At 37.9% G+C, this 26,970-nt stretch overlaps 1 protein-coding gene across 1 annotated transcript in view; it reads left to right on the forward strand.

Annotated features, from left to right (window-relative positions):
* Nucleotides 1-19,057, forward strand: part of RRM2B (ribonucleotide reductase M2 B (TP53 inducible)) — a 34,934-nt gene extending 15,877 nt beyond the window's left edge. Inside the window, exons 3-8 of the mRNA XM_011931414.1 lie at nt 116-249; nt 995-1,089; nt 6,230-6,363; nt 10,991-11,095; nt 12,601-12,714; nt 15,292-19,057. Coding sequence (XP_011786804.1) covers nt 116-249; nt 995-1,089; nt 6,230-6,363; nt 10,991-11,095; nt 12,601-12,714; nt 15,292-15,444 — 735 coding nt within the window. The 3' untranslated portion in view covers nt 15,445-19,057. The remainder of the gene's footprint in view (nt 1-115; nt 250-994; nt 1,090-6,229; nt 6,364-10,990; nt 11,096-12,600; nt 12,715-15,291) is intronic.
* The last annotated feature ends 7,913 nt before the right edge of the window (nt 19,058-26,970 follow it).

Here is a 26,970-nt window from a genome sequence, read left to right on the forward strand (position 1 = left end):
TGTTTGTTACATGACAGGCAGTTTTTAAGTGATAATGCTGATGTCCGGATTCTGATTTGCAGTGTTTAATGAGAGCCTATAGAACTGGATATGTCTGTTTCCCTTATCTTCTTAGGTGGAGCGCTTTAGTCAGGAGGTGCAGGTTCCAGAGGCTCGCTGTTTCTATGGCTTTCAAATTCTCATCGAGAATGTTCATTCAGAGATGTACAGTTTGCTGATAGACACTTACATCAGAGATCCCAAGAAAAGGTATTGTTGGGATTTTATTTACAAAATATTGCTTATGGCTTGGTTATATTCAGATCAGAATTTATTCCAAAATTCAATGTTAAGGAAAGATTCAAGTATGGAAGTTTCTGAGCATAATATTTTCTATTGCTTAATAATGTATTGAGTTTTAAAAAAAACTTGTTATAGAACCAGTTAACCTTTAGATATTTTATCTTTAAGAACTGTTCAGTAGCATCTTCTGTTTAGAAATTGAATACTCAAATTTAGCTGGTTTTGTATGAATCAGATTCAAACTAATAATTTGAGTTTTATTTCTATTTTATGGACATGTAAAAATGTATGAAAACTACAGATCTGGTATCATACCATAGAGTTACAGTTATTATCTCTGATTAAGTTTAGTCCAATTAAGAAAAACAAGTGAGGCCAGGTATGGTGGCTCACGGCTGTAATCCCAGCGCCTTGGGAGGCCAAGGCAGGTGGATCACCAGGTCAGGAGATCGAGACCATACTGGCTAACACAGTGAAACCCTGTCTCTACTAAAAATACAAAAAAATTAGCCGAGTATCGTAGCGGGCACCTGTAGTCCCAGCTACTAGGGAGGCTGAGGCAGGAGAATGGCATGAACCCGGGAGGCGGAGCTTGCAGTGAGCCAAGATGGGTGCCACTGCCCTCCAGCCTGGGCAAGAGAGCGAGACTCTGTCTCAAAAAAAAAAGAAAAACAAGTGAATAACTTTGCTGTTCATTCTTTTGTTTTTACAGGGAATTTTTATTTAATGCAATTGAAACCATGCCATATGTTAAGAAAAAAGCAGATTGGGCCTTGCGATGGATAGCAGATAGAAAATCTACTTTTGGTATGTGGCTCTAATTTATATATGATCAGATTTGCCTCAGGTGATATGACAGTATTTTATGTGGTGTGACTATCTAGTACTAATCAAAGTTACAGCATGGAAAAGGAGTACAAATATCTCAAATGCACCTTTACCAAAATCATTATATCTAATAATTAATTAGAAAGTGTTGGTAAAATAAAGCTGTTATCTATTCTACTTAGTTGGAAGTTGAAAAGTTAAGATGTTAGTGCATGATGACAGCTAAATAGGAGTCAGTCATATAGCAATAACAAGAGTATTATAGCAATTCACAGTTTGTACCTGGCTTTTAAGTTTCTCTAGGAATGGTTTTTTTTTTTTTTTTAGACAGAGTGTCACTCTGTCACCCAGGCTGGAGTGCGGTGGCGTGATCTGTGATCTTGGCTCACTGCAACTGCTGCCTCCCAAGTTCAAGCAGTTCTCCCTGCCTCAGCCTCCTGAGTAGCTGGGATTACAAGCACCTGCTACCATGCCCAGCTTATTTTTATATTTTTTAGTAGAGATAGGGGTTTCACCATGTTGGCCAGGTTAGTCTTGAACTCTTGATATCAGATGATCCGCCCACCTCGGCCTCCCAAAGTGCTAGGATTGCAGGCATGAGCCACCACGCCTGGCCTATTTTAGGAATTTAAAGCAAGTGAAAACTTAACATTTTTGAGGAAACAGATGTCTAGTTTCTCAAAAACTAAAGATTAGTGTAATCAACCAGGACAAAAAAACCATTTATAATAACAGGCTTATTTTTCATAGGTAAGCTAAATGCAAACACCCTTCTGGCTGACTTGAGATCCCATAGCATTTTTTTCAGGAAGTGTATCATATTATGTCTTACACATAATAGTTGCTCAATAAATATTTACTAAATTAAAATATTTCTATATTTCATTTGGATAGCTCTAAGTACACATCTCATTCTTATCTGTTTTTAATTGGTGTTCTTTACTTTTTGGTTTTATTCATTATGTGAGGAAGCAAGTCTCAAAATTTTTGGCCTCAGGGCTCTTTGTACTCTTAAAAATTATTAAGAGCTCCAAAGTGCCTTTACTTGGATAGGTTATAGGTATTGATACTTCTGCATTAGAAATTAACATTGAGATAATTTAAATATATGTATTAGTGCATTCTAAGATAGCAATAATCAACCCATTACATTTTAATACAGATAACATTTTTATATAAGTTTCTGTATTTTCCAAAAAAAAAAGAATAGCATGCTTTTAAATTTCTATAAATCTTTTAAATGTCTGACTTAATAGAAAACAGTTGGAGTACCATATCTGCCTTTGCATTCGATTTGTTGCAGTGTATATGTATGTAGTATATGCCTCATTTAAATATGTATTATAGTTAGAAAAGGGAGGAATATTTTATTTAGCTTTTCAGATTATTATGGATATGTCATGTAGCTTCTAGAAAATACCATTATAAAGTATGAGAGACTGGTAGTTAAAAAAAAAAATGATGCCTTAATGTTATTATGAAAATAGTTTTGACCTCACAGGTCTCCTGGTTCTGTAGATTTCTCCGGGACTCCTGGACCACACTGAAGAACCAGTGATGTAGTGCATATATGGGCCAGCATGTAGTATACCAGGGATGAAGCAGATAGGTTTGCCTCCTTGCCTTCAGTTCATTTCAAAAATGAGAAAGGCAGCCGGGCATGGTGACTCATGCCTGTAATCCCAGTGCTTTGGGAGACTGAGGTTGATCACTTGAGGCCAGCAGTTTAAGACCAGTCTGGGCAACAAAGCAAGACCCCCCATCTCTACAACAAATTTAAAAACTAGCCAGGTATGGTGGCATGCATCTGTAGACCCTGCTACTTGGGAGGCTGAGGGAGGAGGACCACTTAAGCCCAGGTGTTTGAGGCTACAGTGAGCTGTGATCCACTATGCTCCAGCCTGGGTGCCAGAGCAAGACCCAGACTCTTAAAAAAAAAATAAAAAAAAATAAAAATTAAATAGGAATGAGAAAAGCACTGGTTCTCAATATATGTAAAAATCATTGGAGAATTTGTGGAAAAACTCTTAAGAATCCTGCCAAAAGTGATGTAGGAGGCCCAGATGGGACTGAGAAATCTGCATTTTTGTATTCAGTTGATTACCTCACAAGGAGCTTCAGAAACACTATGGGAAATGCTGGCTTTAGAGAAAAAAGAAGGGAAAAGACAGAGTGTTCCATATACACTGAAAATACTAGTATGGACAAGCAGTGATGAAAATGATGAGCAGGCCCACAGAAAGCATGTATTTCCTGAACTACCCAAGAAAGACAACCTAGAAATAGAGAAAACAGAGAAGGCTGGCAGTCACCTTGTAACTACATGAGGACTCCAGCTAGATTCTTCATATTGCCTAATCTCAAGGGAAACCCCATTTCGGGTTCTAATTTAGGGTCTCAGGAAAGAACATATTCTAAAATTGTGGAGGGGGAGTTGAATGAATGTAGAGTGGAACAGGGAAAGGGGAAAGGGTGAAGAGTGCGTGGTGACTCTCGTTTTTGGGAGTGGAGCTAAAAGACAGTAATGTGGAAATATCGCCTTGCTTTGCTGCACACTGTTACTTTCCTTTAACCAGCTGAGGAAGTGCTGTTTATGAACTGATTGGGCTACCTGCACCGTTAGTAGCTGTAAGTTGACAAGGACAGCTCTTTCATCTGGCTTAGGGTTTTGCCTAACGTTTTTGGTGACTTTCTTAGTGCCTTTTGCACTAAGATCCAGCATAGCAACTATTCTTTCCTTATATCCAGACTCTCAGAAGCCTTTATTTTTAGCTAAAGAGAAACTAAGAATATTTCTTTAAAAATTATTAGTTTGAGAGTTTATGTTATAACAAGATTCAATTCCTATAGAGCAAAAATTTTCCTTATTATATATGTATAGATTTTTAAAAATTGAGACATCCTGTTTAATTTTTAAAATATTTTTAAAGAACTTTAAAATATATAGATTAAAACTTAATATATGTAATGAAATTTTATTTCAAGCCTCAAAAAATATTAGCTACACAATCTTAGTACATTGCCATCATAGAGGTCAGCTGCATCTTAAAAATATATCCAACCTTCCCCTCTCTAAAATTAATCATGAGGCCTTTACATTCACTATAGTTTTTAGGAGAAATGTTCTGGAACCCTCTTTTTATTTCACATATATCTCAAAAAATTGTAAAATGTACCACCTGTAATCCTTTAATCTTCTCCAAAAAAGAATAGCCTTCTATAACTATGTTATGATTTTCATTCTTTAGTATTCACATGAATGTATAGCATGGTTACAATACCAATTTTCCACTAGGCACAGTGGCTTGTGCCTGTAATCCCAGCTACTTGTGAGGCTGGGATGAGAGGACGGCTTGAGCCAGAAGTTCAAACCAGCCAGGGCGACATAGAGAGACCTTAGCTCTAAAGAAAGAAAAAATTAGCCAGGCATGGTGACGCACGCCTGTAGTCCCAGCTACGTCAGAGGCTGAGGTGGGAGCATTGTTTGAGCCCAGGAGTTTGAGACTGTTTGAACCATTAATGCGCCATTGCACTACAGCCTGGTTGACAAGAGCAAGACCCCACTCTCTAATAAAAATAAAAATATCAATTTTTCTTTTATTCATGTTTGTATTTAATTATAGTCTACTTCCCTTACAGATAATTATACTTATGATGTTACCTTAATGTCAATGAAAAATGTATCAATAACTATAAGTTATCTTAATAGTAAGATAAAAGATACAGTATGTTATATGTTAAACTAATGACAAGTCTCTATCTTAAGAATAGTGATTATGCTGATGATGATTTTTGAGATAGGCTCACTCTGTCACCCAGCTGGAGTGCAGTGGTGTGATCATAGCGCACTGCAGCCTTGACTTCCTGGGCTCAAGCATTCCTCCCACATCAACCTCCCAGGTAGCTGTGACTACAAGTGTGCACCACCACACCCAGCTAATTTTTAAATTTTTTTGTAGAGATAGGGTTTTGCTATGTTGCCCAGGCTGGTCTCTAACTCCTGCATTCAAGTGATCCTCCTTCCTCGGTCTACCAAAGTGCTCATATTTCAGATGTGAGTCACTGCAGCACTTGGCCTAGAGTGGATTTTAATGTCTTCTCTCATCTAGTACTTCTATAGGTTCCATTGAGTCAGTTCAGGACTTGTTTATTAAGTGACTTCTTTGTGTGTGGTCCTGTGACATGTACTGAGGTATAAACTGTGATGTCATCTATGAAAAAGGTTTGTAATGCACTCAAGCACTCAGCTGCCTGTATCTCACAGTCTTACAGACCAAACCTTTCTCCTTAGACATATATAAATACTTTTCTCAAGCATATGCAGTGTGGTGACATAAGCACCTTGTGAATGACCTTTTGGATTAGAGCTCTGATCATCCTGTATAATGTTACAGATATGATGCCACTGTAGACAGTTTCTTAATAGGAGATGGATTTCTCTGAAGTCCTTGCCTAACAATGAGTAACCTTTAAAATTGGCCCTTTTGTATTTTGCTTATGTTATGGGGATATTTTATCTAATAGATATACTTATTATCCTCAGTTGGGCTTATCTATTTTTTTTTAATTGCAGATCCATGCCAGTGGTTTTTGAAATGTTTGCAGATGGTCTGTAAGATACCATAAGTTTCTAAAAATATAAACTTAAGCAACCTCTCCTACTTTCAGAGGAAGACACTTATCATAAAGTCTACCTTCTACTCACCAGTCTAGTACACACACACGTGTGTATACATACTACACACATATGCATGTACCTGCACTCACAGTCAAGTGTGGTGCACACATAAATCACCTTTGTTTTGAGTAGGTTTTGAGAAGGTCCTTCTTTGTCCAGACACCTAAGACCTATAGAAGTCCATTGTCTGACAGAGGATTTGAAGGAGGCATACCTTTCTGCTCCAGTAGGTAGAGGTGGCACATTTTCTCCTATGGAGATCTTTGGCCGTGGCACTAACTTGTGTATTTTGTTTCTTTGCAAACAGTCGTGGTATTTACACCATATATATCAATAAATATTTATTTATTAAATTTATCAAATATATATATTTGCATATATATATGCAAATGTTTGCAGTATCTGATATTTCAAAAACTGAAATGATTTTATGTCTCCCAGGGGAAAGAGTGGTGGCCTTTGCTGCTGTAGAAGGAATTTTCTTCTCAGGATCTTTTGCTGCTATATTCTGGCTAAAGAAGAGAGGTCTTATGCCAGGACTCACTTTTTCCAATGAACTCATCAGCAGAGATGAAGTAAGGAACGGAATGTTTTTCTAGTTATATTTGTATTCATATTTGATGTTCATCTATTTTTCTTTTCTATCTTTTTTTTTTTTTTTTTGAGATAGGATCTCATTCTGTCATCCAGGCTGGAGTACAGTGGCACGATCATGGCTCAGTGTAGCCTCGCCTTCCCTGGCCTCAAGCAGTCCTCCCATTTCAGCCTCCCTCGTTGCTGGGACTGTTGCAGGTGCCTTCCCTTGTTGCAGGTGCCACTACACCTGACCTAATTTTGGTATTTTTTTTTTTTTTTTTTTTTAGAGACAGGGCTTCACCATGTTGCCCAGGCTGGTCTCGAACTCCTGACCTTGTGATCTGTCCACCTTGGCCTCCCAAAGTGCTGGAATACAGGCATGAATCACTGTACCCAGCCCATTTATTTTTCTTTCTCCTGAAAAATACTGTGGTGACACAGGTATCCTGGTAATTAAAATAGGAAGTCACGTCATCTTGCTTTTAAGACACTTTATTTTCCTCCTATGTCTCTTACCATCTCTCCTCAGTCTCCTGGTCATTCTTAATATCAGTGTCCTCCTAGGTTCCCGCACTGGCCTTGCTCCTTCACTGTATGTGCCCTCCTGGCTGATCTTATTTACTGTCATGAAATCAGCTACCATCTAAACGCTCATAACTCCCAAAACTTACCCTTTGTCCCAGATATTCTATCCTAAGTGCCAAACCCATGTATGCTAGTGCATGTTTGACATTTTCTCCTTGAAGTTCCCCCAGGTGTCTCAAACCTGTTATTTCAGAAATCAAACTGATCATCTTTCTCCAAAAATTTGTTGTTCCTTCTGTTTTTCCTATTTCATTGAGTGTCTCTATCCTTCTTTTCCAGTCATCTAATTTGAAATCTAGGAGTCATTTTAGATTGCTTCTTCTTTTTCAGCCTCATCCAATCAGTAACTAAACCTGGTCTCCCTCTGCCTGCTATACCCTTTCCATCTTTCTTACCACTTTTTTTTTCTGTAACCTTTTTTGGATTACCTTCTCAGAAGAGACATCTCAAAACTTTCCTGATCAATTAGGTGAAATTGGCCACTCTTTCCTTTATGTATCCATTTGAAACCTGCACCTGTCCATGTCTTGGAGTCCATTGCGTGTATTGTACTTTTTATTTCTCTCTTCTGCTAGACTTTAAGCTCCTTAGTGCAGGGACTTTGTTTTATTTATCTTTCTGTTCTCAATGTTTTGGCTATTATAGCCATTCAGTTAACATTTATTGCCTATGCCAATCCTTAACTTCTCTGAACCTTGGTTTCTTCGACTATAAAAACCATTTTGTTAGAATGCCATGAAATAGTGTATGTGAAAGTATTTTTTTAAATGCCATAAAATACTTCATATAATTACTTTTTGCTTTTTCATGTCTTTAAATTTTTAATAACTTTTATTAGAAATGTCATATAGGATTGTTATAGAGAATTAAGAGAATAAAAAAATTAATCTCAGCACACAGAGAACCACATTTACTGTTTTGTTGGAGTATTTCTTTATAGACTTTTTTCTACATTTAATTCTATTTAGATATATAAACATATTTTAATCATTCATATATTTAGGAGTTGAGATGTTCTTTTTCCACTTGGCAAAATACTGCAATCATTTTTCTATGGCATTAAGCACCTTTTGAAAATAGTAGTTTTGTTAGATATATGAGCTAATGAATGAATCATTTATAATTAGAAATTTTATAATTAGAAATTTAGATTATTTCCAGGTTTTTTGTTTTACTAGGGTGTAAAATGAATACCTTTACATATATATGAGTATTGTCCTCCCTTTATATTATTTTCCTAAGCTTGATCACAAAAAGTAGAATTATTAAGTTATAAAGCCATGCATACATACATACTTGCAGATTTTTTTTTCCAGTAATTTTATAACAATTTTCAGCCCCACCTAGCAATGAATAAACATTTTCTACCATACTCTCACCAGAATTTAGATTAACTTGCTAAATGTTTGGCAAATTTGATAGGGGTAATTGGTATTTCATTATTGGTTTTATTTGCATTGTTTATTACTTAAATTGAACGCTTTTTTCATAATGATATTAGTCATTTGTATTTTTTCTGTAGTTGCCTACTTTTATCTTTTGCTTTTGTTTCCGGTTCAATATTAACATTTTTCTTATTTAACTCTATTTTAAGGATAAGATTATTATCCTTAAAGGAAGAGGTCATGCTTGCTTGTTCATTGGTGTATTCCCAATGTACAGTGACTGATTGGGTCCTTTCAACAAGTATACGTTTGTAGTATTTGTTATATTTATAGCACAAATATAATATAAAATATAAATTTGCTTATATTTATTTCATATATTTTCCCAATTTTTCCTTTGCTTTTTAATTTTTGTTCTTTTAACATACAAAACCTTAAATTTTATGTAATCCTCTTCCAGAGATAAATTAATTACACATATTTTCTTCTTGGTTTTTTAACCTTTAACTCTCTAATACAATTGGAATTTGTTTAGTCTAAGTAGGATTTAGCATAAATATAATACAGCAAAGAATATGTTAGAGTTTAACTTAATTTTATTTCAAACACTCTTGGGAAGTTTTTTCAATTTGCCTTGTTAAGTAATCCATCCTTTCTTCATTGACTTGTGCTGTCTTCTTTATTATCTATTAAGGTTTTATTAGACTAAAATCAGTTTCATGGCTATTTTTTCTTCCTTATTGACCTATCAGATTTTATTCTATAACAAACTATTTTAATTATTATAGTTTCATATATTTCAATAATTTGTAGGATAAATATCGAAACTTTTCTTTTGAAAGTGTTCTTACAAGATTCTGTCCATTTATTCTATTCTTTTTTTTTTGTGAGACAGGGTCTTTGTCACCCAGGCTGAGTGCAAGTGGCATGATCCTGGCTCACTGTAGCTTTGACCTCCTGAGCTCAAGCAGTCCTCCCACCTCAGCCTCCTAAGTAGCTGGAACTACATGCATGTACCACTACATTCAGTTAATTAAAAAAAAAAATTTTTGTAGACACAGGGTCTCACTGTGTTGCCCAGGCTGGTCTGGAACTCCTGGGCTCAAGTGATTTGCCCACCTTGGCCTCCCAAAGTACTGGGATTACAGGCATGAGCCCCTGTGCCCGGCCTTCCAGATTAACTTTCGAATTAAAAACAATCCCATTTAGGCACTTGACCTCTGTGCCCGCTTGGGACTTGACCTCTGTGTACTTTCCTTTCTTTTCTGCTCTAAAGCCTTTTAAAATAACACACACACACACACACACACACCAATTCCATTGAGATTTTGATTGGTATTGCTCTCTGTAATAAGTTACGTCTCAGTTTTCATCAACACTTTAACATCTTTCAGCCTCGATGGTAATTTCTTCTTTCTTCCTTTTTTTTTGAAATAGGGTCTTACTGTCACCCAGGCTGGAGTACAGTGGCGTGACCTCAGCACAATGCAGCCTTGACCTCCCAGGTTCAAGGGATCTTCCTGCCTCAGCCTCCTGAGTAGCTGAGACTACAGGCATGCACCACCATGCCCGACTAATTTTTGTATTTTTTGTAGAGATGGGGTTTTGCCAGGTTGCCCAGGCTGGTCTCAAATTCCTGAACTCAAGGAATCTGCCCATGTCAGCCTCCCAAAGTGCTGTATTACAGACTTGAGCCACCACGCCCGACCTGGGAATTCCATCTTTCTATATCCGACCTCTCTGTTTTTTCATTTTGAATTTTTGAAATTTTCTTTTTGTTTTTTTGATATTTGGCTCTATACTATCTATTCTGTGTTTTGGAGTCCTGATTATTGTAGGTTGACTCTCCTTGGCCTATTCTCCAATTACTTAAGATTCTATACTATTTATTGCATTTGTATAACCATACTCGGGTATTTCACAAGTTTATTTTCATTTTTGGTTGAGTTATCTGTAAGATCATCTCTGCTTTATATCACTTCAGGTGATATTCATCATAGTTCAGTTTCCATTTTCTTATTTATTTGCTTATTGGTATTTTTTATTTCTATTTATTTATTATTATTATTTTTTTTTGTAGAGACTGGGTTTTGCCATGTTGCCCAGGTTGGTCTTAAACTCCTGAACTCAAGCAATCTGCCCACCTTGACCTCCCAAAGTGCTGAGATTACAGGCATGAGCCACCAAGTCCCACGTCAGTTTCCATTTTCATTGGAATTTATTTTTATCTTGAGCCTTTCTTATTTAATTACAAATGTTGTATTTTTGAAATCTGTTATTTAAATACTAATTATTTTTCAATCATTCCTTAATTATTTTTGAAATTTAAAAATTAGTGAATTTTCATTTCCGGCTTTCTTGCTTTATTTTCCTTTCCAAAATGCTTTTATTTGCAGATTATTTGTTCATAAATTAGTTTTTCTATACTGTTGATGAACTAGGATTTGCTGACATTGAACGTTTTTGTTATAGGTTATTGTAATGGCATTTAATGAGATTTGAAGGAAGGAAGTTCCTAGTCCTATTAACCCCTCTTCCATTTTCCAGAAGTTCTGTGTTATATTCCTAGAACCACTTTATATGATGCTTGACCCATCACTGTGTGCAAATAGCTGATGAATAGTTATTTGACAGTGATATTTTTCTTCTCTTTTAGGGACTTCACTGTGACTTTGCTTGCCTGATGTTCCAATACTTAGTAAATAAGCCTTCAGAAGAAAGGGTCAGGGAGATCATTGTTGATGCTGTCCAAATTGAGCAGGTAAACCAGGAAGTTTGTGTGATTAGCACATCTCTCTTTCTCTGATGTTTGTTCCACTATTATATTGACTCATATGAAATTTCATAAGTCAATAAAAATTTTGTAGGTCATTTTGTAGGTCAATAAAAATACTAGCAATTTTATTATGGTCGGTCTGACAATGCCAGTACATGATATATTACAATTATTATGTCAGTTTACAATTTGCTTTATTCAGTCAGTCTTTATTATATATTAAGGTTTTATGTATACTAAAACCTGTTTCAGGGCTGTTTTTCTGTCTTACTGATCTCTGTCAAATTTTATGCTTAATCAGCTAATTATAGTAGCTTTGTATTTTTATATTTTTAGTGACTGGAGAACAGTGATGATTTTTTATTTGTTTTGTATTTTTTTTTTTTTTTTGAGACGGAGTCTCACTCTGTCGCCCAGGCTGGAGTGCAGTCTGTGGCCGGATCTCAGCTCACTGCAAGCTCCGCCTCCCGGGTTCACGCCATTCTCTTGCCTCAGCCTCCCGGGTAGCTGGGACTACAGGTGCCGCCACCTCGCCCGGCTAGTTTTTTTTTGTGTAGTTTTTAGTAGAGACGGGGTTTCACCGTGTTAGCCAGGATGGTCTCGATCTCCTGACCTCGTGATCCGCCCGCCTCGGCCTCCCAAAGTGCTGGGATTACAGGCTTGAGCCACCGCGCCCGGCTGTTTTGTATTTTTAATAATGTAGCGAGGTACCTAGCTGGAAGCATACACAAATTTTTATAGAAAGAATAAGTAAATTAATGAAAAGTAACAAGTTAGAGTATGTAAAGATTTCTTACTAGAAGGAGCTAGATGTTCTACTTAGGATGTGTTTTTATCATTCTAAAATTACTTTTTTTTTTTTTTGGAACACTGCATAGTTTAACAGGCATAGTTTGTATATTGGAAGAGGAAAAACGCATAACAGTCACTTTGGTATCTTTAGTCATTTTGAGAACTAAATCCAAGTGGTTAATATGTTTTTATTTTTCCTCTTAACACTTTACCACTACATAGTCTTTCAGTATGATTAGAGCTCATCTTATCTCCCAACCCCCAGATCTGTTTCTTCTTTTTTCTCATTTTCTTTGTTAATTGAGTTTTTCTCTCTTTCCCAGCTCCCTTCCATAGTCGTGTTCTTTATGATGATCATCTTTGAATCTTTTTCCAGATATTTTAGAACAAAGTATCTTTTTTTTCTATTGAGAAAGCATACAAATCCAAGTCTTGTATCTGCTACTTTAAGAAATCCAGTAATTTGGTAGTTCATTTCCATTTATTTTGACTCTTTGAAAACGTGAAAAAATGTGAATAGTAATACCCCAAACATTTTTAAACATATGGACATCATTTGCTACATTGAAAGAATTTATCCTAATATATTTCCTTGGACAAAATCAGTCTTAGAAATAAAACAAAAGTCCTCTTTCTATTTGGAACATACGTATTTATAGTTTTGTTTATACTTTATTCTGTTTTTGTTTTCATCCCAGGAGTTTTTAACAGAAGCCTTGCCAGTTGGCCTCATTGGAATGAATTGCATTTTGATGAAACAGTACATTGAGTTTGTAGCTGACAGATTACTTGTGGAACTTGGATTCTCAAAGGTAATGTGTTTAAAAATGTGTTACTACTAGTTAAAATATTATAGGAAAGCAAGGACCCTAAAATATGTTTTACTGAAAGCATTTGTAACATACTGCTCTGTTTTTCAAAAGTCCATGACAGAGACTTGTTTCATATGAACACGGTTTTACAAAATCCTTTGAAATTTAAAATTAATAACTGAAGTAGGAGGCTGGTAAAATATTAGAACTAATAAGCTCAATAAATTATTTTGCAATAATTGCAGCTATATATTTAATAGGATTATTTTCAAGGGGTTAGGTTTAATATGCATACGTATATTCACGCTTATAAATCTCCATGTGTCTATGTTGTAGTTTGGGAGTTAATACTTTTAAATACGGAATAGTTATTAGGAAGACATTAACTGTCATAATGTAACTCTTTGAGCAGAGTTATCCAAGTTATTTTTGTCGTTCATCAGAGATAATGTACCTGAATTTCATCACGTGTGATTTTCTCATTACTTAAGACATGGAGCCACACTATCTGGGTTTCAATCTTTTTTCCACCACTTTCTAGCTGTGTGACCTTTGGCAAGTTGCTTAACTATCTCAATTTCCTCATCTATAAAATAGAGATAGTAATAATATGCTTATTAGAAAACTGCTGACCCTTGGGGGAATTTCATAGAATTTCACTCAGCCACACACAGCATATGAGTTTTTGGAAAAAAGATATATAGATATTTAAAGCTTTATTTAAAGATATAAATCACATAGCTTGCAATTCACCCATTTAAAATGTACAATTCAATAGTTTTTAGCATATGTGCAACCATCTTAACAACCTATTTTAGAACATTTTTATCACCCCAAAAAGAAACTCTATCCCTATTAGCAGTCAGTTACTCCCCTTTCCTCCCCTTACCCACCTTGTCTTAGGCAACCACTAATCTAATTTTTGTGTCTGTAGATTTGCCTCTTCTGCATATTCTGTTTCATACAAATGGAATCAATAATATGTGGTCTTTTGTGGTTCTCTTCTTTCCTTAGTATAACGTTTTTGTGGTACCTTCATGTTGTAGCATGTATCAGTGCTTTATTCCTTTATATGACCAAATAATATTCCACTGTATGGATATACCAAATTTTATTTATCCATTCGATGGGCATTTAAGTTGTTTCCTCTTTTGAGCTATTGTGAATAATGCTACTATGAACGTTCATGTACAGATTTTTGTGTGGACGTGTTTTCATCTCTCTTAAGTATACACCTAGGAGTGAAATTGCTGGGTCATATGGTAACTCCATGTTTAATCATTAGAAGAACTCCAGACTGTTTTCTAAAGCAGCTGCACAATTTTATATTCCCACTCTGTATGAGGGTTCCAATTTCTCTACATCCTCACCAACACTTATTACCTGTTTTTTAAAAAAGTATAGCCATCCGAGTAGGTATGAAGTGATATCTCATTGTGATCTTGATTTGCATGTCTCTAATGGAAAGTGATGTTGAACATCTTTTCATTTTGTATATCTTCTTTCAAGAAGTATCAGTTTGTCTATTTAGACACTCTGCCCATATTTAAAATTGGGTTACTTGAATATATGTTTATCTGTGGTGTTCATATATTTTGCTGGGATACTCCTAAATTGAGAAATCCTCTTCTGTTACCCTTGTGAATCACTGAAATATCCCACAGTTTCCATCAAGCTGTATCTCCAAGTCTGCTTCTTGAATTCTTTTTTTTTTTTTTGAGATGGAGTCTTGCTCTGTCAGCTAGACTGCAGTGCAATGGTGTGATCTTGGCTCACTGCAACCTCTGCCTCTCAGGTTCAAGCAGTTCTCCTGCCTCAGCCTCCTGAGTAGCTTAGATTACAGGCACCTGCCACCATGCCCAGCTAATTTTTGTATTTTTAGTAGAGCCGGGTTTCATCATGTCAGTCAGGCTGGTCTCGAACTCCTGACTTCAGGTGATGCCACCCACCTCGGCCTCCCTAAGTGCTGGGATTACAGGCTTGAGCCACCATGCCGGGCTTGCTTCTTGAATTCTGAAGCAGTGAAAAAGCTTCTTGTTAGCATAGTCCCCCTTTTTGTTTGGAGACATCTAGTGACCATGGATAACATTTATTGTGTCTTCCCTGATCATGGTCCCTTAATGACAATTTGTTGATTATCTGTTCTCTTATTAACTAAGAAACATTTAGAACTACAGTAGATTGTTGCTAATTTAACATTTTATAGTGTCATGTATGTGTGACTAATAGTAATACCTATGAAAAATGCTCATGGTGTATTGGATATCTCAAGCTGTGAGAACATTTTCAATTGGGCAGTATTAAATATTTCAATTCCTGAAATAGTTGTGTTTTTTTCTATTTATGAGAATACCAGAGATGCTAGTAGAGTTTCCTGAGGAGGTTAGTGGTCGATCTTGGGTCATCTTACGATTTGTCAGCCTTGAGTGCCTCCAGGGTCTTAGGGGAATGATGGGATCTTGTAACTGACTAGACAAGTTTCCAGAAACCTGACCTCTGTTTTGGTCATCTTTGCTCTTATTATGGGATGTAATTTGATCTCTTCAGAATGTCTAATAATATTTCTTTCCTTTTTAGATTTTTCAGGCAGAAAATCCTTTTGATTTTATGGAAAACATTTCTTTAGAAGGAAAAACAAATTTCTTTGAGAAACGAGTTTCGGAGTATCAGCGTTTTGCAGTTATGGCAGAAACCACAGATAACGTCTTCACCTTGGATGCAGATTTTTAAAAAACCTCTTGTTTTAAAACTCTATAAACTTGTCATTGGTAAATAGTAGTCTATTTTTCTCTGCTTTAAAAAAAATTTTAAAGTATATCCTTTAAAGGACTGGGGGTTTGCTCAAAAGGAAATCCAAAACTTATTCCACACAATTTGCATTTATGTAATTTTCCTGTTTAACAGCAAGAGTGTGACCTAAACGCTTTTGTCTTGTCACTGAAATAAAAGATGGCATTATGTGGTTAAGAGCATGGGGTGAGGGGTCAGACATGAGTTTAAGGTTCTGCCCTTACTCCAGTGTGTGACCTTTGGCAAGTCAGTTAATCTTGGTAAACCTCAGTGTACTTACCTTTAAAATAGGAGTAATAGTAGGTCCTAAATTCATAGAGTGGATATGAGGATTAGGATGCAAAAATAAATGCTTAACCAACACTACTACTGTTAGCACCACTACTAATTATCATGTCGTTGATAATATTAATTGCAGTGATGTTGTAATAAAATACTTTCTTTTCCTTAAAGTAATTGTGATTCTAGGTCCTAGGATCTAGAATTAGATCTTTGTATTTTTAATGCTTAGGGGAAGAATATAAGTATCTCCTTAAAAAGAACTTAATTCTCATTAACGCAAGAATAAGTCCTTTGAATTCCTCAGTATGTAGTAAAGAAAATTTAATTCTTAGTTGCTTTGGGAAGCCTACTTACGGAGTGGAAACCAGGAGGTTATCATGGTAGTTGACCTTGTAAGAAAAATGATTCTTCTTCAGAAATTAAAAACATAACTATTGCCAGATTTAGCCCTGGAATGTTTAGAATCAGGCTAGAATAGCATTTTCCAAATAATATTCTAAGAGCTATTAGCCCCTCTAGATATTTTGTAGGGGAAAAATGGGATTCTGTGGTCAGATTAGTTTGGGAAATGCTGAACACTTCATTCTTTAGCAAGTACAGTCAGTACATCAAAGACTGAGCAGTTCAGTGTGGTACATAAATTTATCTCACCCTGCATATTCCCAACATACTTAACACCGATGTTTTTTACCTGTTAACATCTCACCCAGCCAGTGTTCCTCAGAACAAAGATTGGAAAAAGCTGGCCCAGAACCATTTCTACGTAGATGAAGGGCTTATGGACTGAGAAAGGGAGAACATGGTCGGGATTATTGAATCATTTCAAATTTATGCCAGGCTGAATAATGTACCAGCAATTGACTTTGGCTGTGTTTCTTTGTGGTTTTATAACTCTTGAGCTGTTGTTAAGAGATAGTTCTTTTAATGTGACTATGCTACATGATAGCCAATGATGAAGGAAAAGGAGGTTTCTCTAGAAGAGACTGATGAAAGGTTGGGAACTAAGGTTTTTGAGAAGTCTACCCCTATTTATTTTTAGTAAGTATCAAGAGGTAGCCTGAGCCTAGTTAAAGTTAAACTTGTCTTTGGATGAAGAAGTCTTAATACTGAAATACTGAATTTTTAATACATTATTATTTGGTGTCCTGTATACCCCTTCAAGCAGTTGTTTCCCACTCCTAACAAACTGTACTTTATACAGTTCTGAATGCTAAAACTTAGAGATTTTCTCTTTGCATAAATTTTGGCTCCATTCTTTCCATAACAATCTAATCAACACTGGGAGTTCTCAAGTGAATGCAAAAGGAGCAGGCCATAACTTTATTTGTTAGAGAGACTGTCAGAAACTTGAGATCTTTTGGCCTATGATAATACCATTAATTTTTGCATTGCTTCACAGTTTGCTAGGTTTTTTTACATCATCTCATTTGATCTCAAAACAACTCGACAGAGCAACTGTAATTGAAATATTACAGATGGAAAGGATGAGGCTCAGAGAAGTTAAATGACTTGGCCAAGATCTGCTCATCATCACTGTCTGTACAGTATTTTTTTTTTAGAGGTTGTAATGTCTCATATTTAGTCCTTTGCCATCTATGTTGATTTGCTTTTGTCTGTTTCCTCATTAATTGAATATACTTTAAATATATACATTAATTAAAGTATCAAAATATAGAGAAACATTTGAACTATATTCAGGTAATATGTTTAAAGATATTTATATATTTCCATACAAAAACTTAACATTTAAAACTGATAGTATCTGTAAAGACATCAGAATGAAAGAAAAAAAGTTGTACAGTGTATATTCCTTTGTTTTGAATCTAAATCTTTTTCGTAGGTAATGACTGATGCCTTAATGTGAAGCTTATTTATAATAGCAATAAACCTAACTGGATTTGGATGAGGAAGTCTTAATACTGACATACTGGATTTTTAATGCACTGGTTTGTTATTTGGTATTCTCTTTTTCCAGGCCTCCAGGTTGCACATTTATTTATTATGTTCAGTACTTTGGTTCTTAGTTCTTAAAGAATCAAGAAGTTGTGTAATCTTTTAAAAATACCTTGCAGGTAAAGAAAAAAATTAAGAGTGTGTTTACAACTGTTTTTTTTACAGCACATGTATTTAAATCATTGCTATAATAAAGTTAAGTTCATTATTTAGGAATATAAAAACTTGTAGTTCTATGATAGATTGCATTTATTAAAAATGTTTCATTGTAGCACATAGAAATATGGCCAGGAAGGACTTGAGAATACAGTTTGATCCATTGCTTTTAGACAGGACTGGGTTTTGCTGTCCAATTATATACAGTAATAGTTTTTCTTACAATGTAAGCTGACCCCAGTCTTGTCTTGATATTAATATATGAAATTTTTATAATTGTCTCATTTAGAAACATCCGTATTTTTCTGCTTTTTCTATTGCCATTTTTTATTTGTGCATGAATTGATTATTGAGAAAATGTAGCAGTTTGCATATTTAAAAATTAATCATTTTGCATTTTATGTTTAAATATGCTAATATCACTGTCATATAATTCCCAAATTTCATTTATAGATATTGAGCTAAGGGCTAATGTCAGGAGCTGATTTTTAATGCTAAAGCTGCAGATGGGCTAAATACAAACCAAGTTAGTCCTACAATCAGGTATTATGTTTTTAAACCAAGTTGAGTGAATTGATAGTAGACTTGGGAAATATTCCCCATCAGAATCTGGATGAGTGCCACAGAATTGAAATCTCTTTGTTTCCCACCATTTCCCTTTAAGTGCTCTGCTTCTTTGTAAACGGTTAAAGATTTGAAAGAGAATCTGATATTCCCGAGGCATTAGGAAGAAAGGATTTAATCCCTTCAATTTGGGGCTTAATCCTGTTAAAGAAAATGTAAGTGAAAATGGAAGGCTGGAGAGAATGATTGCTTTTTGTACAGTTAAATAAGGTCACAATATTCTTACGTACTTTGTTTTACAACTGTGTTTTCATTTTTTCAAATGTCTGGTCATTTACCAAAGTATTTACTATTTACTGTGTACATAGAAAGTTTTATTATGTGTGGTCTATCTAAATTTTTTTTTTTTTGCTGAAATACATTATTGTCAATCAAGCCAACCCTGCATGTACAGAATTTGTTTCTTTTCCAAATAAATTAGTTTTCTTATTTTTTTGGTTCAGTATGTTGAAATAAACTATCGTAGCTTCATCATTTTGTCCATTTCCTTTTTGAAGAAGTGCAAGGGCTACCCTAATAAAGGAATGTATATATTTACTATTTGTGTCTGCAGATAAATACATACTTGTTTGTTCAACTGTCACCCCGACCACAGTTTTTACATTAAATGAGACCCCCAGTTCTCTCACCTTTCTCCCAATCCATAAGCCTCTCCATGTTTCTTTGTTTCCAGCTGAGATTCCACAAACATCATATTACTAGTAGTAGCACTCATACCAGTACCAGTACCCTCAACTCTGTCCCTTATCTGCTTTTTACCATACACAGAAAAATTTAGAAAAACCCCCACGTCTGTTTTGAATGAAACAACTTAGTTTTTCCAGTATTTGCACCCCAGCAGCCAAATGCTGCTAGAAGAAAAGTCATACAACGAGGCAGTTAGATTCTCTACGAATTCATGATTACCCTATCTCAGCACTATCTGGAAATTCGACTACAATTTCCTGGTAAACTTGACCTCTGTTGTGCACAATTGCTTTTTCACACCTCCTCTCTCTACCTCTACCCCCGTTTCCCAAAGAGGTGACCATATCTTTGTGGACTTTGCACACATAGAGATATTCTCAGAGTTCATAGAAAAATTTGACAATATAAGAGCCCCAAATCTAGAACTTAAGTTAGCAGTAGATATAAATTCCTATGTGTGTTTTCTGCTATGGAGTCATTACAATCGGGGAGTGATTGAAAATATCTGGGACTCACAGCCATTTAATTTTGGGGACTGCTGCTCTCATTCCAACCATGCGGTTCTCCCAGGGCTGCCAATCCGCTAGTAGGCACTGCTTCTGTCTGGGCACAGGTTTAAGCATGTGATCCAGACTGGGCCAGGTCCTTACCTAGGGTTTTCCTAGTTGAAGCTGAAGAAAGAGAACTACTTTTATTCTAAAGACAAGCTAGAGAGAGTCCTAATTCTAAACTCTCTGAGGCCCAGCTGTATTCTTTGCATAGTTTCATTTTCAAAGTAATAAATGCTACTTTTGGCCTAAGATAGGTCAAATTATGTTTCTTGATTTTCAACCAAAAGGATTCTAGTTAAAACAGAAGTTGATCCCTGGAAGAAAAAACAAAAAGTAAGTGAAAATAATCATGGTATTTATGTGAGTATCAGCAAGAAGCAGATGGCAATTCAAGTTAGGGTAATTCAAAAGAAGTTTGGCAAAAGGACAATTTAGAAAGTTATGGACATGAAAGCATAGGAAATAATGTAGTGCATGGGGCTACCAATTAATTGCAGGGCTGTTACCACCCCTGCATTCAAGGAGTTAAGCTTCAGGGAGCAGTTAAACCAGAGGGAGAGAATTATGGATAAGATGTGATCTTTATTTAGAGGAGACAGCAAGCCTAAGGCAACTTTGCTGAGAAGGAGCCAGAAAATAAATACTCTCACCTTGTTCCTCTTGCCTCCTATCTCCTTCAATGGCTCCCCATTAGCCAAAACCAACTAGGCGCAAGAGGGCAAGGGAGCTTGTTGCCATCCTTACAGATCAGCCTCCAGGCGTAGGGTGGAAAATGGATCCCGAGGACATATAGAAGACATGTCACAAAAAGTGTTGGAAATTATTGGTACTTTCCTCAAAGAATTACAAGAAAGAGATGAGCTCAGGAAAGAATTAGTTTGTAAGAAAAACCAAAAGGAAATCAAGAGACTCAAAAAATTAAGTACCCTGCAGGGCTGAAAAAGCAGGCTGATTGTAAACCCCCAAAATAAGGTTGGAATTGAGAAAATTTCTTTTTTCTTTTTCTTTTTTTTTGAGGCAGAGTCTCACTCTGTCGCCAGGCTGGAATGCAGTGGCGCGATCTTGGCTCACTGCAACCTCCACCTCCTGGATTCAAGCAATTCTCCTGCCTCAGCCTCCTGAGTAGCTGGGACTACAGGCATGCACCACCACGCCCAGCGAATTTGTATTTTTAGTAGAGACAGGGTTTCACCATGTTAGTCAGGATGGTCTCTATCTCTTGACCTCGTGATCTGCCAGACTCGGCCTCCTAAAGTGCTGAGATTACAGGCGTGAGCCACTGTGCCTGACTGAGAAAAATTCTTGAGATAAGAATTCATTAAGACAATCTTGGCAAAGGTAAGAAGAGGGGTGTGAGAAGGTAATGTAAGCCTCCTGAGAAGGTGAGAAAGTGCAGGTGGAGGGCTTGACCTCAGACACTTCCCCTATTGTAGCAGGAGGGAAGCCAGGGAAGGTGAATGGATGGTGATGGGGTATGTCTGTAGTTTAGTGAAGAGACATTGTAAACTTGTTTGTTGACTTAATTTCTCTGTGAAAGAGATGATAAGGTCACCTCCTTGGGAAGTGGGGGTAGGGGCAGCAAGGGAAGGTGTGAAGAAGCAATTGTGGAGGATGGAGATCATAGTAGATTCAGTTTACCTTAGTGTATGTTTTTTCTCTAGCAGCAGCTAGGGTACAAATATGTAAAAACTGGATTGTTGCATTCAAAACGGGATTTTCCTGGATTTTTCTATGTATGGTAAAATGTATGTATGTATGGTAAAATGTAGATGAGGAACAGAGTTAGGGCTACTAATAGGAATGCCACTACTAGTAATATGATGGACTCTGGAATCTTAGCTGGCTAGAGAGACGTGAAGAGAAGAGGCTCATGGATTGGGGGATTGGGAGAAAGTAGATGAGTGAGAGGACTTGGGGGTCTTGATTAAGTCTAAGAACTGTGGTGGGGGGAGTAGGTGAACACGTGCTCTGGAAGAGGAGGAGATTGTGGTCAGAGTGAGGTGCTAGAATTGGTGATTCAGAACATGGTAAGTGTGGGAGAAGGAGGCTGGGGTTTGATGCTGGGGAAGCGGGTGGGCTCATTAGTGATGAGAACATCAGGGAGCTGAGTCCAGGGTTTTGCATCTTGGGTGGATCCTGAGAGCCAAGTGTTTAAGTCTTCAGTGAAAGAGAGGTACTGTCAGGAGGACAAGATGAGGAGTAGGAGAGGGAGGTATAGCTGAGTTGTGAGTCTTAAAAGAGCAGGGTTGTAACAAAAGAATGGGGTGTCTATGGTCTAGAGGTGTCAGTGGGATCAGAAGACCCCAGTGCAACTTTCTCCGCATACCTGAGAGGTCCATGGGGTGTGAGAAAATAAAAGCTTTCTTTCCGAAGGCGACATGGGAAGAGTTCCCAGGGCAATGCCCTGTTTCAGGTAACATAAGGCCAGTAGAGGGAGGCACTGACTGACTGCTTTTGGAGTAGGGGTTACCAAAGGCTCAGGGCCAGCATTTGGGAGGGATAGACAAGTGAGGCTGGGTCAGGAATGGGGCCATGTACAGCACTATCAGGACTATGGTGAGGCAACCGTAGATAGCTGGGGTTGGTACTGACTTGTTAAAACTGGCTGAGTTGAGATGCAGTGAAGATCCACCATGTGAAGGAAAGAGTTGTCCTGGTTTTATGGGACCTTGCTAGGTGATGTGTTTATGGCAGGATAGCACTCATTGTGCATCTGGGCTTTCTGCTCCTGTGCCAACTCTCACAACCACATCTCCTGTTCTCTGATCATTTCTCCAGCTTAGCATGTTTACACATCATAGAAAGAAGGGGTGAGAAGCATTCTCCAGTCACTTACTCAATTGTCCGAGTAATGGTCAAAGGCTATGTTCTTTATAGTCTCTCATCAATAATGATAATGTCCAAGTTCTGACAGTAAAAGTGTAAGCTTCACTGTATCTCGACGATTTATTTCTCAGGAAATTAATAGTCTACGGCCATACCACCCTGAACGCACCCGATATCATCTGATCTCAGAAATTAATAAATATTTATACATACTTTAGGGTTTACAAGGTGATTTTGCAGTCATACCATTGCAATCATTTCATTGGCTCACCAATTTTATGAGAAATTGCTGTCATAATAATATTATTATTATGATAACAATGATATTTGGGACTTGAAGCTCAGAGAAGTTAAGTTTCTTGTCCAAAGTCACATAACAAGTAAGGGGTAGAGGCATGACCCCCCAACTCAGGCATCATGGTTTAAATTGCATCATCTTTTCACTGAATGCAACTAAATTTCTATTGTTACAGCTGGTGGAAATCAAGGCAATTTTTGGTGGGATATGATCCCTTAGACCTACACACCCTCCATAACACACTCCATTGGCAGGTGTCAGTTTAGAGCCGCATTTGTCCATCTCAAGGTCATGCGTCATGGCTTGCTGAGAATTGTGTTTGAGCATCAGTTGGAATGGCAATAATGTTTGAAGACATCGGGACTGCAAGGGCAGTTGATACTTGTTTGCCAATTACATTTGGAAAATCTTCTTTAAAGTTTTTTTTTTTTTTTGAGATGGACTCTTGCTCTTTTGCCCAGTCTGGAGTGCAGTGGTGTGATCTCGGCTCACTGATCCCGGCTCTCTGCTTCCCAGGTTCAAGTGATTCTCCTGCCTCAGCCTCCCAAGTAGCTGGAATTGCAGGCGCACGCCACCATGCCTGGCTAATTTTTTGTACTTTTAGTAGAGACAGGGTTTCACCATGTTGGCCAGCTGGTCTCAAACTCCTGACCTCAAGTGATCTGCCCACCTTGGCCTCCTGAAGTGCTGGGATTACAGGCATGAGCCACCACACCTGACCTTGAAAAGTTTTTTTTTCAAAGTAAACAAATAATTTAAAAGCGTTAAGAAAAGAAATATTACAGGTGAAACTCACAATGGCATGTCCAGCCAGTGGTTGCATATGACAAATTTTGGAAACCTGAGAACACATCATGTGGTCTACTGTGTAAAATGTTAGATGCTACTCAGAGGGTTTAGAGGAGTTTTCCAAGAAGTCTTGCCCAGAACTTAGCGTAATAAAGTGGTGGCAAATAAAGATATGCTTGCTTCAATTTATTTAAATTCCAGACTGATATGTTTCGGATTTGTGGACCCGCCCAAATCTCATGTTGAATTGTAATCTCCAGTTAGAGGAGGGGCCTGTTGGGAGGTGATTGGATCAAGGGGGCCAACTTCCTCCTTGCTGTTCTCATGATAGTGAGTTCTCACGAGATCTGATTGTTTAAAACTGTGTAGCACTTCCCGCTTTGCTCTCTGCCTCCTACTCCGGCCACGAAAGACATGCCTGCTTCCCCTTCACCTTCCGCGATGATTGAAAGTTTCCTGAGGCCTCCCGAGCCATGCTACCTGTACAGCCTGAGGAACTGTGAGTCAATTAAACCTCTTTTCTTTATAAATTACCCAGTCTCAGTTTCTTTATAGCAGTGCGAGAACGGCCTAATACACAGACCATACGTAGCACCTGTTTCTAATTCCTGCTGTCTGGGGGTTTGGGTCTATTGGAGCCAAAAGTCTCAGAGAACTTGGACTGCCCTTCATACAGTTCTCCAAGAGACAGAGTCTAACCAGCTAACGGCAACATCCAGATACATCTCTGAGGAAAGAGATTGGTAAAAATTTATTCCAAGCATATCTTTTGTGTGTGATAAAATTCACATCTACTCTTTTCCAGGGACTCAGCTTTGTCAGTGGGCACCAGAGTTCAACATAGAAAGTTTTTTCCACCTCCAGATTTTTCCCTGCTCCTACTTTCCTTCCTGGCTAGTCTCTGTGTGCTCATGGCTCTCTGTACTTATGACTGCTGTGGCATATGGTGTACTGAAATTGTAATTGAGCCAGTTTAAGGTAGGGACCATGCTCTTTACATTTTTATTGTCCTGCGTGACTTGTAGCAGATGCTCAGTATTTCTTCAGTGAATGAATGGATGAGGTGACAATCATAATTAATTGAATCGAGAAGACTGGTGTCATGTAATCAAAATAAGCTGGTGGTTAGAAACCATCATTTATTGAACATGTGTAACACAGATTCTTACACATGTTATCTCATTTAGTGCTCTTAATCCTATTGGAAAAGTATCTTTTTCCTCCTTCCCTCCACAAATATTTATTATCTTCTAAGTGCCAGGCACTGTGTTAGGTAGTGAAGATAAAACCATGAGCAAGACAGACACAATGTCTGCCCGCAGAGTGGGGTCGACACATAAATGGGAAAAGGAAATAAAACATTTCTCTCATTTTCGAGATGAATTTCAGAGCAGTTCTGCTCCTTGTTTAAAGTGATACAGATAGATCCAGATTTCTGTCCCAGTTCTAACTGATACCAAAGCTTATGCTTTCCCCAGAATCCCCCAGTCACCTGTAATTGGCACAGAGTTCCAACCCATCTCAAAGGGTTGGTGGCCTGGGATGGGGGTGTGGGCGGTGAGAGCTGGTAGCTGCAGGAGTGATCTGGCTCCAGGGGAGAAGCCAGCAGATGTGAGGGTCAGACACTGCAGCAGCTGTTAGGCAATGCTATTACAGTCAGTGAGGACTTTAGTGGGCAGGGCTGATGGGAGAATTTAGCAAAGCTAATTGCATCTAATTATCCGAGAGGGAAGAGTAGCTTTAGCGTCTCCAGCTGCTACCAATGTAGAGCTCAGAGTCAGTAGCCCCCATGTGCCCTGCATGGTGTGGGGAGAAAGCCAACAGAAGCTGCTGTGGCCTTCTGCCTTCTCTGGGGCCAGGAGAAGCAAAAGGCGGGGCAGATGAGGGGACAGGAGAGACACTGTGCCGAGTCCCTTTCCTTACCAGACAGGCTAGAGCCATGACCTGGCTGCTCCCCTGGTCCCCATTCCCCATCTCTGGGCTTGGCCTTCCTGTGAGTAGCACCTGCTTTTGAAAATGACAGAAATGTCTTGCTTGAGGGCTTGTTTCCTGCTTTCCTCATGGTGGAGCCCTTGAACCACTGGTTTCTCAGAGCCTGGTCCTTCACGGAGGGAACTGAGGATGCAGATTTTCAAGACAGAAGATTGTGTTTCCAGAGGAGCTTGGTGTCCGGCAGGAGAGATACCTTTGGACACAGAAGATATATGTGCTCAGCCCTGGCCATTTAGAATGGCAAACTCATAAAGGAGCCCTTGGAGGAATTTTCCCCTGACTGGCTGTACAAAGATGAAAGTCTAGAGGATGATATCAAGGGGAAACTCTCGTTTTGGTACCAACTGAAAGAGGAAGAGCCTCTTCCCATAAACGGATCCCAAGCAGTTATGAAACAACTGACAAAACCACACACCTTTTTGAAGTATCAGGTGGCTTGGACTAGTCATGAATACCTGTGACTTTGATATTTGCTAATCCACCAGTTGGGTGGAGAGGGGAGGGTCAGAAATGTCAGACAGCACTAATCCTCCAGCCTATTCTGAGAAGAGCTGGAGATAGAGCAGGATGCACTAGCGCCTGTCTGTTGTCCCAGAATGGGTCATGTGAGGTCCTTTGGCCCTGGGTATGTGGAGTTGCCCTTCTCAGTGTGAGGAGGACAGTATCTCTGGTCAGGACAAGATGCGGGTGTTTGCACAATCAGGTCTGGAGAGCAGATTTCCTGGGAGAGAGGGGGTCATGAGATGATGCTGCATCCTATGAAACCTACATCTGTCTTGACCCAGGTAACTCACTGGCAACCCATAGACAGTCCCTCGAGATGTGGGACTCTGCACTGTGAGATGTGGGACTCTGCACTGTGAGATGTGGAAGAGCACAGGCTTTACAGCCAAACTGCTGGGGTTCAAATCCTAGCTTTCCACTTGCTGGCTGGGTGACTTTGACAAATTAGTTGTCTTTGTGCCTGGAGTTCATGATCTGTGAACTGCGAAGAACAGTAGTATGGACTTCTTGTGTTATATAAATATGTGGAACACTTCAAATAGCACCCAGCACACAGTAAGCACTCAATAATTGAAGCTATTATCTCAAAGCTTCTATTTAGTACTAAAATTTCAACTCTATGCTGGAACATTTCCATTAGCTTAGAGGGGCCTTAAAATTAAGAAGTCTTCTAAGGCCAAGCTAATGGCTTCCTGATATATCACCTTTAACAATTTCTTCATTGTGTAGGTTTTCAGTTCCATCTTGCAGACTGGCTGTGCACATTTTTAGCATAAATTTCTTTCTTTTTTTTTTTTTTGAGAC

The sequence above is a fragment of the Colobus angolensis genome, unplaced genomic scaffold (genome assembly GCF_000951035.1).
Source record: "Colobus angolensis palliatus isolate OR3802 unplaced genomic scaffold, Cang.pa_1.0 Scaffold121, whole genome shotgun sequence".
NCBI lineage: Eukaryota > Metazoa > Chordata > Mammalia > Primates > Cercopithecidae > Colobus > Colobus angolensis.